The sequence below is a fragment of the Bos javanicus genome, chromosome 16 (assembly GCF_032452875.1).
Source record: "Bos javanicus breed banteng chromosome 16, ARS-OSU_banteng_1.0, whole genome shotgun sequence".
NCBI classification, from domain to species: domain Eukaryota; kingdom Metazoa; phylum Chordata; class Mammalia; order Artiodactyla; family Bovidae; genus Bos; species Bos javanicus.
The window spans coordinates 29,130,568-29,143,704 of record NC_083883.1 but is presented as its reverse complement, the minus strand read 5'-3'; the positions used below and the strand labels follow the sequence as shown (position 1 = coordinate 29,143,704).

General features: G+C 40.8%; 2 protein-coding genes across 4 annotated transcripts in view; one reads left to right on the top strand and one right to left on the bottom strand.

The window, feature by feature from the left end:
- LBR (lamin B receptor) overlaps nucleotides 1-2,341 on the top strand; it is a 28,229-nt gene extending 25,888 nt beyond the window's left edge. For both annotated transcript variants that reach the window (XM_061382366.1, XM_061382367.1), the window contains exon 14: nucleotides 295-2,341. In XM_061382366.1, the coding sequence (XP_061238350.1) occupies nucleotides 295-455 (161 nt within the window). In that variant the 3' untranslated portion in view covers nucleotides 456-2,341. The remainder of the gene's footprint in view (nucleotides 1-294) is intronic.
- A 1,750-nt stretch (nucleotides 2,342-4,091) lies between these two features.
- The window catches only part of DNAH14 (dynein axonemal heavy chain 14), a 394,303-nt gene continuing 385,257 nt past the window's right edge, over nucleotides 4,092-13,137 (bottom strand). For both annotated transcript variants that reach the window (XM_061382365.1, XM_061382363.1), the window contains 4 exons: nucleotides 11,378-11,517; nucleotides 8,384-8,547; nucleotides 4,715-4,861; nucleotides 4,092-4,324 (listed from right to left, as the gene is read on the bottom strand). In XM_061382365.1, the coding sequence (XP_061238349.1) occupies nucleotides 4,109-4,324; nucleotides 4,715-4,861; nucleotides 8,384-8,547; nucleotides 11,378-11,517 (667 nt within the window). In that variant the 3' untranslated portion in view covers nucleotides 4,092-4,108. The remainder of the gene's footprint in view (nucleotides 4,325-4,714; nucleotides 4,862-8,383; nucleotides 8,548-11,377; nucleotides 11,518-13,137) is intronic.

Genomic DNA, 13,137 nt, shown 5'->3' with positions numbered 1-13,137 from the left:
GGGAGGAAATGGAGAGATTTGCTTTAATTAGAAGGGCAGATGTTCTGATTATGAAGGATTGTTAGGATGGATTAATCACTCTTCTTTGAATAGCTTTTAATTCAAATACTACCTCTTGCCACACAGCAGTGGGATTTTATGAACTGGTTTAGTTGTTTCCCCCATTATTGGAGAAAATGGCATAACGGGACGCCCCAGTTTTAGGCTATTTGGGGAAGTGCAGGAAACAATGTTGTGTAGTTGTGTAGTGAAAAATAAAAATACTAGGTAATACTGTTTACTTTTGTTCCCCAGGTTTCAATCACATTCTGCCGTATTTCTACGTGATTTATTTCACCATCTTGCTGGTGCACCGGGAAGCCCGCGACGAGCACCACTGTAGGAAGAAGTATGGCCTGGCGTGGGAGAAGTACTGCCAACGAGTCCCCTACCGCATAGTCCCTTACATCTACTGATTCTGCTCTGGGCGCCCTCTAAATGCTCCTGCAGTTCTATCTTCCGTTTGCAAAAAAAAAAGAAGAAAAAGAAAAAAAAAAAAATGAACCTTCTTTCATTGCACTGACAGAATCTGTATATTTCTTTTTCAGGCAGGACTAGAGATAGAGCCAAATAGTAAGTCTTTTCCTGTAGCCATGTTTTTTGAATCATAACAATTAACATAAGGAAAATATAAATAGAATTTGCACTTAGGAAATTTTTAATCTTTAAAAATCTGAGAACAAAAAACAGTCTTATAAATGCACTGAATACTGATGTTCAGGATTTTTGATTACCTTTCAAATTTTGATTCTTTTGTCCAGTTGGTTTGGTTTTTGTCTTAAATAAAAACACTGTTACATTTTAAAGTTCACTTATGTTTTCTTGCATTAAGGGGATAGAATTTTCATTTGTTTCCCTTTAAATTAAATCATTTTCTAGTTATGTGATTTGAAAGTAAAAACCGACTGTCTGTTCAATGCTGTATGGGAAGGGGAGTAACCGATAGTGGACACTGTTTAGTGAAGACCATTAGTAGTGGTTTGCTTAACCTCAGCTTCTAAAACTGCATTTGAAACTGTAAATACATAGCTTTTATGTAATATATAGTGACTTCAGGTTTTTCTGTATAGTATTTTGAATGTGAAATAATTTTCAGAACTAAGTATTGGGTTGGCCAGAATATTCATTTGGGTTTTTCCATAAAAAACCTGAACGAACTTTTTATCCAACCCAATATCTTTTAAACAAACATTTGCAGTATTTTGATTAAGTTTTGTAAAGTAATACATGTGAATTAAACATTTTGAAACAAGGAGAATTCACTTAATATTGTATGAAAGACGCTATTAAAACATAGGAAGGGTATTTTTCCCTAATCCAAAGTTTATGAATTTGGCTTTGCTACCTCAACTGCAGGTGTTTGTTTGCCTTTATAAACTGTTGCAAATAGAAAAGTAGAATAAATATATATTTTTGGAGTAACATCACTATTTAAACCTTTTTACACAGATTGGTGTTTAAAAATTTGCCATTTCCAGAAAGGCAAATATTTTTATATGTTTTTGACTTTTTTAATTAACTGTGTTTTTGCTACTGTTAGTTCATGCAGTATATACTGCATTTTGCATATCCTTTATATTTACAGAACTCTACTCCCTGTTAAGGAGTGTTGTGTTCATCTTTTGAAATCTATTTGTCTAAAAGCAATTTAAGGGAATAGTTTAAAATCATTATTTTTTAGTTTAACAGATGTGTATAAGGTAGCTTTAGCCATTAAATTCTACTTAAGTTGATATAGTCTCATTGTTAATTGTCCTATAATGGAACAGCAGCAAATTCACTGAGCTTTCATATTCAGAGTTAAATTGTTCTCAGTATCTTAAACATAGGCAAACCTAATAAATATAGTCTGTATGTTGGGGTTTTCAATTATACATTTTATATATGAGCCATTTAGATATGCAGCGTTTATTCTGTGCTGCAGTTTGAAGTGTATATAACTGTGCTTGTGTTGCTGTGATCATGAAGTTGGTTTGCTCAAGTGTTCCACATCCTGTAATCTTTAAATGTGGTTTTGGTGAAATTGTCAGTGTTTATTAGTACTGATGTATGCAAGCAGTTTTTTAATGCTTTTTTTCTGGCATCAGAAAATGTTGTCCCAGCTTGTTCTATACTAGATTCACCAATGAAGCATTAGGGGAGGAAGAAGGACCATTAATTCTTTTCTTGGTAATGAAAAAAGCGGTGTTACCAACACAGTGCTACAATTTGTTTTTAATTTGTTTTTGACATTTTTTTTTGACAAGTTTTATAATGAAGTTTTAAGTTGGAAATAAAGTTGAAAATAAAGATGTTGCTTTGACCACTTCGGAATATCTCTCTTTTTTTCCGCCTGTAACTCTGGGATCGTTGGGACCAAAACAGGAATCCTTAGATCCCCACCCAACCCCTGGTTTATTCCAAGATCCTTTGGGTCCCTCCTGGGCCACGAGAAATCCAAAAGGTAGACTGAGACCCCTGGCAAACTGCAGTTTGCATCAAGGTTCTCAGACATCAGAGCTTGAAAAGGGTTAGTGGAGGATCTCAACCTGCAGATGGTGATCATAGATTTAGTATTTATTCTTTGAGAAAATAGAGGAATGATCAAAAGTGTCATAGACTCAGTAATACTTTCAGATGAATTTGTATTAATTACAAATGCACCCAAGTGCATTTGAAAGCCAGTACATGTATGTGAGAGACATTTGTGTGTCAGTGAGATCAGACACCATTTCTTTATCTCTCTTCTCAGTGTGAAATGACTTTGCAGAAGGTAGGTGTGTCAGAATACACTCTAAAACCAAGTAAGTTAAAAATATCACATCATGTGATTCTTGGTCTTATTTTTGTACTCTTTGAGGAAAAGAGTTTGCTTATTGGTGGTTTCTGTAACTCATGGACTGTTTTATTTTAGCAAATCATGGATAATTCCTAAAACTATTTTAATGAATTCACTGGACCAAATAAGACCTCACCTTGTTTCTGTTGTTAAAATCCTATATTTTGTCATTTTCTTATTGATTCTTGAATGACAGGGGCTAGGTCTTTATAATTATTTTCTGTAGTACTGTATGTAATTAGATTCTCAATGTATATGTTTTTGATAATGTGACTTTCAGTGTAGTTTCCTAGACACAAAAGTGAGTAGATGTTAATATTTTGTTCATGGCTATTAGAGTCTAGTTCTGGTGTGAGCCCTCTCTACAACCTCTTCTCCCCCTTATTACAGACAGAAGGGATTCTTTGATCTTCATTTGTGGAAACATGGGATTTGTTTTCTGCCAGTGGGCCCACTGCTGAGGTAATGTGACAACGAACATGGCTTTGAATCCAAGCCCTACTTCTGGCAGTGTGAGCTTGGGCAACTCAAGCTCTAGGAGCACCGCTTTCTTCATATATAAAGATTGATATACCACATGCTATATAGGTGGCCTGAAGGCATAGGAATTTTTATGCGTGTTCAGCATAGTTGGTGCTCGATAATAAAAACTTACCTACAGAAACACATTTTGACATGCAATTGTCACATTTTTCATCCAGTTTTGACACTGAATTCTCAGTGTTGGTTTTTCAGTGGAAAGAGAAAATCTGGTGAAATCAGTACAAGATCATTTCTTTAAGGGAAGACTTTTTGTCTCAGAAGTCTGCAGTCAGGCCAACAGTGTCATGTTCTGTGTTCTCAGAGCCACCTGGGAAAGTATTCCAAAGAACTACTCTTCACGTACATATTTTATTGTACGTAATTGCAGAAATCACTCTAAAGTCAAAAATTCCCTAAGAATTAGATGCCCTAATGCCATGCTAGTTGCCGTGGCTTTCCCTTTCAGAAAAGTCAGACCTTCTGCTTTCTGGGGGCATGTTCTCTCCCCTAGAGGAGAGCCCACCCACAGCCACAGGGACATTGCTTAGAATAGAAGCAGCTGGGAGCTTCCCCTACATGTTCAAGTTTTCACGTACAAATAGAAGAGATGGCGCTGTCCAATCTGCCGTGATCACACAGATTTTTTTCATGAAGGATATTGACTACATGTGAATGTCTTGAAGCATGTAACTGGTTAGAGTCAACAATTACATGGTTTGTTAAGGAAGTTTATTTTTCATTCTCCTCACACAGCAGTGCAACCTGCATTGTGATCCAGTGACTAGGAGGTTTCTTTGTGGATAAGTACACAGATGTTAAAAAGTTTGAGGATAAACCAGCAGCTGTCAAAATACTCGACCTCTCAGGTGTCTGGTAAACCGGGCATTCAAAAGTATAGAGTTCTGGCTCTGTCTGCTTAGACACAGTTGATCTTTCAGTAGAAATCTAAAAAATAAATAAATACTCAAATTACACAGTTCAAGTAAGCCAGCGGCTCACATTTCTTTTATACTAGGTTTGGGGAGTTTGTTATAAATTGAATACATTTTTTAGGTGATTATTCAGTTATGTAAATGCATATAGAATTATACCTGATTTTTTAGAGTCACTAGTATAGCTTTATAGTACCTATTCTTGAGAAATCACACTGGATGTTTGTACAGCATCTATTTTAGGTTTTAGGAGTATTTGGGGCTATTTTACATGCTTGTAGTCTGAAGTATATTGGCGAATCTCCCTAGTGAAATCATAAGGATGGGAAGTAGAAGGAATGGTTGGTACTACTGAGGGAAAGCTCAGTGGTTTAGAACTTTGTGAAAACATCTGGGAGATTACCTTTGTTGGCAAGAAGTATATTTCAGGAAAATCACAACATATCTCACAAGGTAACGAGTCTTCTAGTATTTTTTCTTTGTGATTCCACCTTGCCCCCTCAATGAATAAACCAAAGACGTGAACTCCAACATGTGTGGGGTCTGTTCCCTAAGAACAAAGAGAGGTGGTGTCAGAGGGTCCCAGGTGAGATGTTCCCTTTAATAGAAGCTGCATCTAGAGGACGGTCAGGGAGGAGGCCAAAGAGGAGGTGCACTTCCCTGCCATTGCCCTGTGGGTTCTGAGGTGAGTACTTCACCTTAGAGATACTCATTGCCAGGTTCTAAGGTAAGTACTTCATTCTCTTCCTTCTCTGAGAGCATGAGCAATTTGTAGGTTTTGATCTATATATGATGATCCTGGATTGACAAGTATTTCAAATACAGTAAAACTTCAAATTTCTAGAATTGTAATCCTTAGGTCACTTTTTAAAAAGAGAGCAGAAACAGTGACAAAACAAGTCAACCTTCTAGTAAGATGGCAGAGCAGCAAGACCCTGTGCTCCCTCCTCCTATGGCCACACCATCTTTACAGAGCAAATATCGATGAGAATGATCTGAAGACCAGTAGAAAAGATTTTCTGCAACTCAAGATATAAAGAAGGAACCAAAATGAGACAGGTAAGAGGGGCAGAAATGCAGTATTTACTGAAGACCTATACCTGAGGTAGGCAGACCCCAAATAGGATAATCACAATTGCAGAGGTTCTCCTCTATAAGGAGCAAGTGGTCTGAGTGTACATGGAACTTTCTCCAGGATAGATCACACGCTGAGCCATAAAAACAAGTCTCATTAAATTTAAGAAGATTGCTGCAATCATATCAAGTTCCCTGCTGCTGCTGCTAAGTCGCTTCAGTCGTGTCCGACTCTGTGCGACCCCATAGACGGCAGGCCACCAGGCTCCCCCATCCCTGGGATTCTCCAGGCAAGAATGCTGGAGTGGGTTGCCATTTCCTTCTCCAATGCAGGAAAGCGAAAAGTGAAAGTGAAGTCGCTCAGTCGAATCCGACTCTTAACGACCCTATGGACTGCAGCCCACCAGGCTCCTCCGTCCATGGGATTTTCCAGGCAAGAGTACTGGATTGGGGTGCCATTGCCTTCCACAATGCTAGGAGACTAGAAATTAATAAGAACAAAACCTGTACAACACAAACATACAGATGCTAAACAATAGGTCACTAAACAACCAATGGGTGACTGAAGAAATCAAAAAGGAAATAAAAAAAAATACCTTAAGAAAATGAAAGTGGAAGCACAATGATCCAAAGTCTACAGGATGCAGCAAAACAGTTCTCAGAGACAAGTTTACATTGATGCAAGCCTACTTTAGGAAACAAGAAAAATCTCAAACAACCTAACCTCACATCTAAAGGAACTAGAAAAAGAACAAACAAAAACTCAAGGTTAGTAGAAGAAAATAAACAATAAAAATCAGAGCAGAAGTAAATAAAATAGAGACTAAAAATAGAGAAAAGATCAATGAAACTGAATCAATGAAGCTGATTCTTTGAAAAGTACCACAAAATCAATAAACCTTTAGCTAGACTCATCAAGAAAAAAATGAGAGAGGGCCCAAATAAAATCAGAAATGAAAGAGAAGTTACAAAAGAGACCACAAAAATTTAAAAGATCATAAGAGATTACCATGAACAACTATATGCCAATAAAATGGACAACCTAGAAGAAATGGATAAATTCCTAGAAATGTACAATCTCCCAAGTTTGAATCAAGAAGAAGTAGAAAATATTAACAGACTGATTACCAGTAATGAAATTGAGTCAGTAATGAAACAGAATCAAAACACTGCCAAAAAACAAAGTCCTGGTTTCCTGGTTGCTGCAAACCAGATGGCTTCACAGGGTGTTAAAGAAGAGTTAACAGCCATCTTTCTCAAACTATTCCAAAAAATTGAAGAGGAAATAATGCTTTGGATCTCGTTTTACCAGGCCAGCAGGTGGGGTTCTTTATCACTAGCGAGTAAGCCAGTCACAAAAGGACAAATACGATATGGTTCCACTAATATGAGGTTCCTACAGTAGTCACATTTTTAGAGATAAAAAGTAGTGTGGTGATTGGGATGGTTGGAATGGGGAGTGTTTAATGGGTATGGGGTTCCAGTTTGAAAAAATGAGAACGTCCTGGAGATGACTGCACAACAGTGTGGGTATACTCAATGTCACTGGACGGTACAGTTACAAGTGCTTAAAATAGTAAATTTTATGTTATGTTTATTTTACCGCAATCAAAAACAGTAAAAACAAAAAAAGTAATAGAATAAAAATTCAATTAAAAAAAAAAAGGAAAAATGAGGAATGATTTGTTCTACTGCTGCTGCTGCTGCTAAGTTGCTTCAGTCGTGTCCGACTCTGTGTGACCCCATTGACGGCAGCCCATCAGGCTCTGCCATCCCTGGGATTCTCCAGGCAAGAATGCTGGAGTGGGTTGCCATTTCCTTCTCCAATGCAGGAAAGCGAAAAGTGAAAGTGAAGTCACTCAGTCGTGTCCGACTCTTTCCAACCCCATGGACTGCAGTCTACCAGGCTCCTCCGTCCATGGGATTTTCCAGGCAAGAGTACTGGAGTGGGGTGCCATTGCCTTCTCAGGATTTTCTCTACTAAGTCTCCATATATAACTTAAAACTTCTTGACCTGTGTGGTGTTGGTCCTGGAATAGAAAATAGATTGCTAAAACAGACTATATTTTAGTAAACCACAAGAGTGGCCCTCAAACCAGTGGGACAATGGCGGGAGCGTGATGGGGTTAGGGTTGGCCTCGAGCACCTAGCTGTCAGCACTCACATGCCCAGATAAACTTCGTCCAGCATAATCAGCACATTTGCTGAGTGCCCTGAGTTTCATGGCAGGCTGGGTGGGGGCTTCTCCTTGAAAGTGGCTGAACTCTGGAGTGAGTGGGTTGCTGGATGGCAGGCAGTTCAGCTGAGCCACACTCAGGAGAGATCTGCCCTATTTGTTTGAAATATTACTTTTGGGGGCTTCCAGTGGTTAAGACTTTGCCTTCTAATGCTGGGGGTCTGAGTTCGATCCCTGCTCAGGGAGCTAATTTCCCACATGCCTCATGACCAAAAAACAAACAAACAAAACCCCAAAACATAAAACAAAAGCAAAATTATAATTAAAAAAACCATAAAATGGTCCACATCAAAAAATCTTAGAAAGAAATACCACCTTCAAATCCTGACATAGAGTGTTCAGTCTTCATTTATGTCAGGGAAGAGTTATAAACCGAAGCAATATTGTAATAAATAAAAACTGTAAAAATGGTCCACATTAAAAAAAAAATCTTAAGAAAGAAAGAAATGCCATCTTCAAATCCTGATCTAACAACATTCAGTCTTCATTTATGTCAGGGGAGAGTTGTAAAGTTCATTTATTGTATTTATCTGAATCTTATTCATTTAATATATTTCTAGTTCTTCCCAACTCCCTAGAAGCAGAGTGGGAGAGATGGCATTTGATGGCATTTGGGCTTGAAGGGAGACTGCCATGCTCTAGTGCCTAGCCTTGGGCCTGGCACTTGGTAAATGAGGAATGAAGGTTTGTTGATGGAATGATTGATGGATGGATTGAATGAATGAATGATTATCCTTTCCAACCTCTGAAGTATTCCAGTACCTTAAAGGCTCTCCTGACTATGTTGAGTTTCTTCTGGATGATTATGGAGAACTCCTTGTCTTTGACGTCGGTGGTGTCCGAGATCACATGGTGGGTAAAAGTCAGGGCATCTGTAGAGGTTCCTTGGGACCGTCCATAGTCTTGAAGCACAGTGATAAGAAAGGCTTTGGAGAAAAACACGCACCAAGTTCCTTGTGAGTCTCAGGGACTCAGGAGCTGTGTCTGTCCCAAAGTTTCCCGTGGGGATTAGCAACACTGATATCTCATGGGAAGGGAAGAGTGGAGAAGAAAGTGTCAGGAAACACCCGTGGTGGGTGCGAGACGGGGCTGGATAGGGGGAGAGTATAAATCCAACTGCCTCCCTAAGGACTTGGGGATATTAGTCTGGCAAGTAGCACGAGCTTCCTGGGAAACATGGAGAGCATTTGTAGGCCCAGTGTTCCTTCCATATTCAACATGGGAAGAGAGGGGCTATGGATCCCTGGACCTGATCACTTTTGACCCAGTCTTGGCTGATCAAAGTACCTTATCTTCCTGGCAGCAAACATGGGGCCCACGGGCAAGGCCAAGACCCAAGTGTGTCGAGCCTTTCTCAAGGAACGACATATGAGGACATCCCTGGTGAAAAGTGGCTAAGACTCCGTGCTCTCGAGGCAGGGTGCCTGGGTTAGAGCCCTGGTTGGGGAACTAGATCCCACATGCCACAACCCATATGGACATTAGGAAGAGGAAGGCCCTTTTTCCTCTGGATATGCTAACATTCTTGTGGCCATTTTTTCCCTTGGTTGCATGGAGAAAGCCTATGTGCAGCAGAGAAAAAAAAGAGTCCAAGATATAGCAAAAACAGAACTCAGACATGAGGAAGCAGCCTGAGAGTGACATTCAGCTAGTCACATGTAGTGACATTGACTACCTGAATCCAGCCATGCTTGAAGCCAGGCCCCTTTGGCTTCCTTTCCACTTATATGTGCTTATAACTTGCCCTCTTTTGCTTACACAAGTTTGGATTGCCTTCTGTAGCTTGATACCAAGATACCTAACACAATTCTTAACTGTTCTTCTTGCCACTAGTTCCTTTTCTCTTGTTTAATTCTTGTTCTGCATAAATTGCCAGTTGAGTAACTCCATTCTACTTCTTGATCATGTAACACTGCTGCCTAGAAGCCACTACACCAGTGCACAGAGAGTGAATTTTAGTTTCTTTTGACTGACAGGGCAATTTAAACCCTGTCATACTGGCATGTCTCCTCTACTCTAAATACCCACTTACTGGGCCAGACTCAGTGCCTTTGCTCAGCCTGTAGCCTTAGATAATCTTTCTCAAACTTTCCTACAACTCTTCAATGCCCAAGAGACCATCTCTACAGGCCCAGCCAGAAGTGACCTCTCTCCGTGCCCCTTTCAGAAGGCTAAATGCTCCAGGAGAGGACGATATTTTCTCTGATAAAATGCTATTCGTAGTTTAGTGCAGTGGTTAAACATGTGAATTTCCAAGTCAGATAGGCTAAGTTTGAACCTTGGCTCAGTCACTTATTGTGTGATTTTGGACAAATTACAACTTCTCTCTGCCTAGGTATTCTTATCTGAAAATAGGGATAATAATAGTAACAACATCGTAAGATTGTCATGAGAATTGAGTGACTTAATATAGACAAAATCCTGGGCTTCCCTGGTGGCTCAGTGGCAAAGAATCCGCCTGCCAATGCAGGGGACACGGGTTCGATCCCTGCTCCAGGAAGATCCCATGTGTCACAAGACAACTAAGCCCATACACCTCAACCACTGAACCTGTGCTCTAGAGCCCAGGCACCGCAACTACTGAGCCCAAGTGTCATGACTACTGAAGTCCAAATGCTCTAGAGCCCATGCTCTGCAACATGAGAAACCGCTGCAATGAGAAGCCCACGTGCCGCCACAAGAGAGCAAACCCTGCTCTCCACAACTAGAGAAAAAGCCCAGGCAGCAACAAAGACCCAGTGCCGCCAAATAAATAAATACAAATTTAAAAATCGTACACACACATACAACCCTTAGAGAGTGCCTGGCACCTGGGTACTAATAAGTACTATATTTAGTAAGTACTGCTGCTGCTAAGTCACTTCAGTCGTGTCCAAGGGTGCTAATTGCTGTCCTCTTATTCTGTCCCTACCTGGATAATATCTAATTGGTAAGAAGGAAGCTTCAAGTCTCATCTTAGAAGTTATTTCCATAGTGGCCTTCCCTTTCCTGACCCTTACTTTAGGTCCTCCTGTTTTAGGCTCTAAGAATATTCATCTGTTCTTATATTCATTTAGAAAGACACTCTTTCTTCAAATATTTACTGAGAATTTTTTTGGTGCTTGGAATACAATAGGGAATACAAACGGACCTGGCTCCTGCCTTCGTGGATCTTACAGTCTAGTGCGGACCCTTTACAACTCTCGTTACACCCTGACCATATATTATTGTAACAGGTTCTGGTTGAATAGCTGTCTTTCCTGCTGGACATTTGTACCAAGCTGGTGGGGCCTAGACGCAACAAACATTTATTCATTAATTCTTATTACATGAATAAATGAATGAAATGGCTGAAGCACAGGATCAATCCCTTGGGCAGGTGCCCATCTGCAGGAGTCCACTCTTAAGATGTAGGGACTTCGGGGAGGCGTCTAATGTTGTTGGCTTCTGACCTCATATTAATGACCTAGAGATGAGGAAGTGAGACTCCTGCCAGGGTGAGGATGTGGGTCTACTCTGGTGCTTGAGGAGATGGGGCAAGGGAAGGATGTGGATGGGGAGGGAGGAGAGAGATTGCTCTAGTCCATGCAAGAGGCCCTGGTGCCTCTGTGTGTGTGTGTGTGTGTGTGTGTGTGTGTGTTGGTGGGGGTGGCGAGCAGGGCTATCCTAGGGACCTCTCATCCCAGAAAGGAAGAGGACAGGGAGAGTGCTGGTGGAGGGGTTGGGGACAGACTTGCCTGGATCAGGTATAGGGCTGGTCCAGGTTCTCATGCTCACCTTGTGGAAAGAAGAAAGCTGGGAGCCAATATCTTGCAGGAAATCCTTCAAAGAATTCATGGTTTGGCTCAGTGGGGTATTTGGGGTCTTGGCTAGGTGATGAACTGGAGTGCTTCCAAGCTGTGACAAGTCTCATATACCTATTGGAAGGCAGACCACAGATTGGTGTGGTTAGAGGCATAATAATTGTACATTTTCAGATGATCTCAGCAATTTCTTTAAGCCTCTCCTGGATTCCTCCTTCCCTTTTCATCTCAAAGTCTCCCCCTTCTCTGGACTCTTATCCTATAGTTTAATGAAAACCAGCTATGGCTTTAAAGCTTTTGAGAACACAAAGCCCTGGAAGGCAATTAACAAGTGATGTGGTTATTATAGTAGGAATCTTGACTGGGCTTTGTGGAATCTTGCAGATTGGGTTTGAGCTACTGCCTATTCTAAGAAGATAAACAGTAACATTCACTTATAGTTCAATGGTGAAAGAGACAGTTTGGTATAAACTTTGGAACTAGGTTTTCCGGGTTCAAATCTCAATACTTCCACTTTCTAGCTGTGAAAATTTGGGCAAGTTGCTCCATGTTTTTGTGTCAATTTCCACATCTCTAATGGAGAAGGCAATGGCACCCTACTCCAGTACTCTTGCCTGGAAAACCCCATGGACAGAGGAGCCTGGTGGGCTGCAGTCCATGGGGTTGCTAAGAGTCAGAAACAATTGAGCCATTTCACTTTCACTTTTCGCTTTCATGCATTGGAGAAGGAAATGGCAACCCACTCCAGTACTCTTGCCTGGAAAATCCCATGGATGGAGAAGCCTGGTAGGCTACAGTCCATGGGGTTGCAAAGAGTAGAACACAACTGAGCGACTTCACTTTCACTTTTCACTTTCATGCCTTGGAGAAGGAAATGGCAATCCACTCCAGTGTTCTTGCCTGGAGAATCCCAGGGACGGGGAGCCTGGTGGGCTGCCGTCTATGGGGTTGCACAGAGTTGGACATGACTGAAGCGACTTAGCAGCAGCAGCAGCCACATCTCTAAAATGAGAATGATAAATAATAGTACCTACTTCCTGTGAGTGTGTGTGCATTCTCAGTCATGTCTGACTCTCTGTGACTCTATGGGCTGTAGGCCACCAGGCTCCTCTGTCTGTGGGATTCTCCAGATAAGAATACTGGAATGGGTTGCCATTTCCTTCTCCAGATCTTTTCAACCCAGGGATGGAACCTGCGTCTCCTGCATCAGCAGGTGGATTCTTTACCACTAAGGCAGAGGAACCAGAGATTAAATTGCCAACATCCGTTGCATCATAGAAAAAGCAGAGAGTCCCAGAAAAACATCTACTTCTGCTTTATTGACTACCCCAAAGCCTTTGACTTTGTGGATCACAATAAACTGGAAAATTCTTAAAGAGTTGGGAATACCAGACCACCTTACCTGCCTTCTGAGAAATTTGTATGAAATCTGTCAAGAAGCATCTGTATGCAGTTAGAACCAGACATGGAACAACAGACTGGTTCCAACTTGGGAAAGGAGTACGTCAGGTTGTATATTGTCACCCTGCTTATTTAACTTATATGCAGAGTACATCATGTGAAATGTCGGCTGAATGAAGCACAAGCTGGAATCAAGATTGCTGGGAGAAATATCAATAACCTCAGACATGCAGATGACACCACCCTTATGGCAGAAAGTGAGAAAGAACTAAAGAGGGTCTTGATGAAAGTGAAAGTTCAGTTCAGTCACTCAGTCATGTCCGACTCTTTGTG